The sequence below is a fragment of the Halictus rubicundus genome, chromosome 4 (assembly GCF_050948215.1).
Source record: "Halictus rubicundus isolate RS-2024b chromosome 4, iyHalRubi1_principal, whole genome shotgun sequence".
Taxonomy (NCBI): domain Eukaryota; kingdom Metazoa; phylum Arthropoda; class Insecta; order Hymenoptera; family Halictidae; genus Halictus; species Halictus rubicundus.
The window spans coordinates 47,017-54,008 of NC_135152.1; the positions used below are offsets into that span (position 1 = coordinate 47,017).

The 6,992-nt window shown below is 47.1% G+C and overlaps 1 protein-coding gene across 1 annotated transcript; it reads left to right on the forward strand.

Annotated features, from left to right (window-relative positions):
- Window positions 1–3,074: 3,074 nt before the first annotated feature.
- On the forward strand, window positions 3,075–4,306 carry LOC143353820 (uncharacterized). Its single transcript, XM_076787426.1, has 2 exons — window positions 3,075–3,392; window positions 3,434–4,306. The coding sequence occupies exons 1-2, from the start codon at window positions 3,075–3,077 to the stop codon at window positions 4,304–4,306; spliced, it is 1,191 nt and encodes a 396-aa protein (XP_076643541.1).
- Window positions 4,307–6,992: the final 2,686 nt, after the last annotated feature.

Here is a 6,992-nt window from a genome sequence, read left to right on the forward strand (position 1 = left end):
ACGATCGGCCGTAAAGTCGTTTGCAAATTCGTCTCAGTCGCCATTTTTCCAAGTTTCAACGCTCGATACTTTTTACGTATAATATCCCCGATCTTTGTTATTTCTTTCGCGATCGAAGCTCCTCGCTTCTCGATCCCACCATCCTTCGACGACGACGACGACGACGACGACGAGGACGAGGGCAACGAGGACATATCGTTCCCAGAGAGAGAGATTTACAATCGCCACACGATACAACTTTCTCGACTCTTACCGAGCAACTGCGAGCGTTACAGTACAACAAACTCATTAAATCCTCGTCTGTAGCGACCGCCGTTCACAGGACTGTCTTTATCTATTACGAGAAATCCATACTTTCTTCGCCAGCAATTCGCACACAACGCGCAGAACGTTTCGAATGACATATCGGTGTTTACGTGATCCCGATGAACGTGACGCAGGTTCGTGGCATCTTGTTTGAACAGAATCAGCAAATTGGCGTTGTCACGAATCAAATGCTTAGGTATTCTCGCGTACGACTGACCCAAGTAGAAGCAATCGACGCGAGAATGTCTACCCATCGCGAAATACTCTCTCATTATATCCTGTTCGTCGCACGCCACGTCGTCGAAGATGAATATCGAATCGGGCAGCGCCTCCGCGGGAGGGATTACATCGGCGTTGTTGCCGAAAGCGAAGTAGCCGACGTCCTCCCCCTCATCAGTCGTTGTTCGTGTTCCCCTCCCACCCTCCGAAAAAATCTATTTTTAAAGGTAGGGCTGGAAAATAGTCTATGCGTGCGAAACGTCGCCCGTGTACTACTACGGGCAAGGGACTCTTCAACAGAGCTGTAGACGCGTTGCCGATCGAATTGCACATCCCCGGTTATCAATTCTGCGGTCCTGGTACGAAACTGCGCAAGTGATTAGTCCGCGGCGATCGGGGAATCAATCCTTTGGACGCGGCCTGTCGCGAACACGACGTAGCGTATTCGCGGTACAAAGATCTCGACGATCGCCACGCGGCCGACAACGTTTTGGCGGATCGCGCGCTACAGCGCATAACGGCCAAAGACGCAAGGTTCGGAGAAAAGTCGCCGCAACCGCCGTGTTGACCGCCATGAAAGCTAAAACGAAATTAGGTATGGGTCTGAGGGGACAGCGGACACGAGGGGAAGAGAAGAAAAAGAAGAAAACGCGAATTCTCCCGATCGCCAAACGCGGTGGTTTTCTGCCGCTGCTGTTGCCCGCTTTGTCGGCTATAGGAGCATTGACGGGTGGCGCCGCGGGGGTAGCCAAAGCGATAAACGCCGCGAAAACCGCGAAGAAACAATTTGGAGGAAGTCCAGCGACACAATCGCACCATGGAGGGTCGCGGGATGCGTCTCGCGCCCGTACAAGCATGGGAAAGCTTTGGGGGGAGCTAAGAAAAAAAACTCGAAGAAAGACGAAGCTGCAACGACGGATATCGAATTAACCGCCATCTGTAAAGCATTGCCACATTTTCGCGGAGTTTTTATGCGCGACAATTTGCCGACGCGGCCATGGATAAACGAGCGAGGTATCGTCAATCTAGACGATAGTCACGGGCCGGGAACGCATTGGGTCGCATACGTGAAACGCGGCTCGCGCGTCGACTACTTCGATAGATTCGGCAATCTTCGCCCGCCGATCGAGCTGATTAGTTACTTCGGATCGAACGCAACAACGATCTCGTATAATCACAAACGTTTTCAGAACTACGGTGAAAGCCGGTGCGGGCAATTGTGCGTGAAATTTTTTCGAGAAACTTAAATTTCCCGAACTCCTCTCTTCACCACATCTGATGGATGGGAAAAAGTCGTTCACGTTCACGTTGTCGGGAAGAAGCAGTACATTGTCGTCCAAGTACTTTCGGGAATGGCTCTTTTGCGCACAGACGATTGCGCACGACGGCATGGCACACGGTTCTTTTGGACACGGTATTATTGGACACACGGTTCTTTTGGACACAGTAACATTGGACACAGTGGGTTAGTGTTAGGGTTAGGGTGAGGGTTAGGGTTAGGGTTAGATATTATACATATTTTACATGTGCGTAACTCAGCGTGTGCGTCTTAACCATGTGGGCAATCCTTGCGTGAGCGAAAACCCACTGTGTCCAATGTTACTGTGTCCAAAAGAACCGTGTGTCCAATAATACCGTGTCCAAAAGAACCGTGTGCAATACCGTCGTGCGCAATCGTCTGTGCGCAAAAGATGGCCTGTCGTACTTTCCCCCCATAGATCTGAGCAACGGCGAGTACGAGCTGGGATTGCTCAACTTGCAAACTTATTACACGATACCGAACATCAGCGCCAACATCGGGAACAATCAATTCTACTTCGGCGAAAAGGACGAGGCGATCAACGAGTACCTGAGACACGAGATACGCGTGCGATATACTCCTCCCAAAAATGCCGACGAATCGTCCCCCTCGCCCGATAACGAATATCCGCTGGTACTACGGGCGAACAACAACACCATGAAAAGCGAAATCGTTAGCAAGTATCGAGTAAACTTCGCAAAGCCCCACGACGTAGGATCAATCTTCGGATTTTCCACGAACCGCGTTCTATCACCGAATGTGTGGCATACGTCGGATGCGGCCGTGAACATTGTCAACGTGAATATCATTCGAGTGAATATCATGCAACGTAATCACCGAATCCTACGACAATGGCAAACTCGTTCACACGATACACGAGTTGGCGCCTCAGGTACCGCCAGGGTATAAATTATCGGAAACGCCCGCGCGAGTCATTTACCTTCCGATCGTCGTGCGAGTAATCGATGATTTAACGATTCGCATAGTTGACCAATCCGGACTTTTAATCGATTTTCGAGGCGAAGAAATCACGGTGCGACTACACGTTCGACGGGGCAATGCTAATTCATAACAATACGGCATTTCACACGTTGAACGAGGACGGCAGCACATCGATTCGTGGGAAACTAACCGTGAAAGAAAACGCGTCGATTCGCAAGAAATTAACCGTGGAGAACGTGCGGTATCTACGATCTTTGGGATTCGTCGTTAAATAGTGAGTGAGTGAGACAGAGAGAGAGAAAGTACCATGTTCGACGACATTTTGAACATCTCCAAAGCACCGATCTTTGAAAATCGTATAACGAAGATCGAGCTGCACACGTACAATCCGTACGCCAACACGACGTTCGGAAACAACGATGAGATAAGGATACCCATTCAACAGCAAGATCTGTACACGCTCCCCTGCAGAAGCTTTCTATACGTCGAGGGAATACTTAGTTTACCAGGAAAAATTGAATTATCGACTGAAGAATCTTGCATCGACACGGCGAGTCTCGATAACAATACCGTCCCGTTCATGTTCGAGGAAATACGCTACGAATTGAACGGAGTGGAAATCTCGGCACAACGACGATCCTGAAGAATTATGTGAGTCTGTCCAAGACGAAAAGCGTCGCGTTGTCCAATGCGGCGTGGGTGTATGGCAACGACAGCTCCATGCCAACGGCCACGACCACGGCGGCGATAAATTTCAATTTTTGCGTACCTATGAGCATATTATTGGGCTTCTGCGAAGACTACAAACGCGTTGTTATAAACGCCCGACACGAGTTGATTCTGATACGCTCGCGTACCGACGCGAACGCATTGCACGGCTCTTCCAACAACGCGAAGCCCGTTCTAGATCTGCACAAAATTCAATGGCGAATGCCACATGTCACACTGGACGATATACATAAACTGACGATGTTACGTATTTTAGACAGCGGCAGACCGATCAGCATGAGCTTTCGATCGTGGGATCTGTACGAGTATCCTCTACTGCAGGCAACCACGAAACATACATGGGCGATAAAAACAGCTCCGCAAATGGAAAAACCGAGATACGTGATATTCGCTTTGCAAACCGATCGGCGGAACAGCGTAACGAAAAAGGCTACGCGATTCGATCATTGTGCGTTAGCCAATATTCGACTTTACTTGAACTCAGAAACCTGTCCGTACGACGATTTGAACATTGATTTTAAGAACGGTAAATACGCGTTGCTCTACGATATGTACGCAAAATTCCAAGAATCGTACTATGGAAACGGTGAAGCGCTACTCGACGTTGCGAATTTCTTGTTGTACGCCCCGCTCGTCGTTCTCGATTCTTCCCGACAAAACGAAGCGCTTAAAAACGCCACGATCGATGTACGAATCGAATTTGAATGTCGAGCCGATGTCCCTCCATCAACGACCGCATACTGCTTGATAATACATGACAGCATCGTGGAGTACAACCCACTGACGAATATCGTTCGAAAAATCATCTGAAACTACTTATATAAAAAAATGTATTTATCGAATAAAAATAATTGATGAAACATATGAAAGAGCCAATAATTTATTGCCGAAAAAATGTTGTACAGAAAAAACATCCATCTCACACACGCAAACACATGCATTAATTTAAATTTGAAGGGAATACGTGTCGCGCACACACACATACGCACACACATTATTTTTAAAATTTTCTAATTCCGTCTATGCGCTTTGATCGCCTCCGCGCACAAAGCCACCAGTTCGCATTCGATCAATGAACTCCGATCGAAACATTGGTTCCGGACGGGGACGGTTTGCGCCGCAACAGCAAAATTTACGAATTTTTGCACGATCATGGGAACTTCATTCGTAAACTGCGAATACATATTGCGCACACAGAACTCTAGATTGTATAAGTTGTACATAGTTTTTTCCATCACGAACAAAGATACCGTCGGACTCGATAATTTCACAAGACACATTCCATCAAGGTCCACTATACGCAGCGTTAAATTGTCCCCAATCTTTCGATATTGGTCTTCTTCTTCCCCGTTCCTCGCGGACAAAAGCAGATCGGGCAAATACTCCTTCGTGCGCATCGACTCGATCCACGCGTTCGGGGAGATCGTGATCTCGTTGCCGCGGTTATCTCCTATAGCCACTTCCACGACAATATCCGCGTTGACGCGCACGCCAATTTCCAGCCATTTGAAATAATTGCCGGCAAGAGAATATCTTCGGCTCAGGATCCGCGCACCGCGCGAACTACTCGACACCGGCTGCGTTGTTGCAAACTTTGTTGCAGATATCGATAATGCAGAACGTATCGCTCCTTATCGCGAAGCGTTGCCACCAACTTCCTTTGGTTCTAGCCGGCCGTCGCTGTATCATGACTCGGGCAAAACGGAAGATCCGCGTGAGCGTCGTGAATTTCGCGCGGATACTCCAAATCCACCTCCAAAATGTATCCTACGGGACTATCGATTGGAATAGATTCGATGCTAAAATTATCTATACGCGTCTGATCGTCCACCCAGCGAAAACCGCTGTGCGGTAGAAGTTGTGACATGGCCCAACCGTACAAATTATTAACGTCGAAATACATTAGATAGGTGGACGGTTCGCTCGAATCGTACGTTGTCGGTAAATACTTGTTATTGGCGCGCGCATACCTGTGAGAACATTGACTCAGTCCGCCGCGTATTCCACGCTCCACGAACAATAGCATGTCCACGTCGGTGAACAGCTCCAGTTCGATCTTTGTCATTTTTAGCATCACGTCCCACGCGAAATCGGGTAGCGTGTAATAATGCGCCGGATCGAGTTTATAGTTCTCGAGACAGTCTTCGCGGAAATTTTCAAAAACATCCGCCAGCAACAGTATGTCCAATTTCAAATACAAATCGCTGTACTGTCCTAACGTCTTTATAGCGAAACGCGACCAAACCGTATTCGCGTGAAGATAATCGCTGTCGGATATCTCGCTGGCGCATAACCGATTGTAAAATGCTTCGCGCGGCGGCAATCGCTCCTCGTTTAGTTTATCGTACGACGTTAAATAGTCGTACGGAATAACACCTTTTCTCGTTAAAAGATCGAAATCGCTGTCGGAAAGATGTGCAAATTCGCCTCGTACGACGCACAATTTACTCTTGCCCAAATACGATGATAACTTGTCCAGACTAGAATTCAGAAAGGCTATAGCCGGTTTTGGGGGCCAAATTGACCCTGGAAGGGATTTTATTCCCATTTGCGCCATTCGATAGCCTACCAAAAAAGATACCTTTCAGCCAAGTTTTAGCCCTATAGCTCATCTGTAAGGGTAGTTACAGAGGAAAAACGAAAATCCAGTTTTTGGCCCATTTTCCCCATTTAATGACAATTTAAAATTCTGAAAAAAATCTGACACATTTCGGACACCAAACCACATACTTTGAGTCGTTTTCAGATTTTTCCGTTGTAAACTCTGGCTGTAAAAATCGAAAAACACGAAAAAAATCGAAAAAATGCAGATTTCATATGGAAATCTAAGAGTGACCCAATCAGAATTAATTTAGCAATAAGATATTGTCCTAAGTATTATGCTCAATTTTTTTCAAATTCCTGCGATTGGTGCGTCATAGTAGGAAAAAATAAAAACCACTTTTTTCGGCGTTTTTTCCGTGAAAAACTAAGTTATAATTATCGTAAAAATATATTATGTAATATTAAACATCCGTAAGTTCAGAGAAACATCATCCAGACTTTAAAAATTGCGTAATACAAAAAACGACAATTATACTACGCAGGATATATCCCAATATTTCGAAGGTATTTTCAACGGCGCCGGTTGGTGCAGTAGCTATGGTCTCCGAGAGTCTCCCGTGAGACACTGACGGAGACACATCGTCCTAACAGTGGTCCGAATTATTAGTGCAAAGTGCAACAGAAATACAAAGTGTACCAAGTGAAAGTGTGGCACCCATAGCCATTACTTAATTCCCCACCACCAAAGGTGTAATTAGTCATAAGGCAGTGGAAATTAGTGAAAAAGTAGTGCCTGGCCCCGATACACGACGAGGCACCCTCGTCCCGTATCGGGCCCAATGGCGGCCAACCCGCTGCAGCGTCCCAAGAGACGCCACGACAGCGAACGAGATAACAAAGAAAACAATACGGAGTACTTAAACAGCAAGCCTGGGACATCCACCTCTTCTAA

Excerpts from the sequence above, each read along its gene's own strand:
- LOC143353820 (XM_076787426.1), top strand. The coding sequence starts at position 3,075 with ATGTTCGACGACATTTTGAACATCTCCAAAGCACCGATCTTTGAAAAT. Across the intron at positions 3,393-3,433 it reads TGAACGGAGTGGAAATCTCG|ACGAAAAGCGTCGCGTTGTC; the intron begins GCACAACGACGA and ends AGTCTGTCCAAG.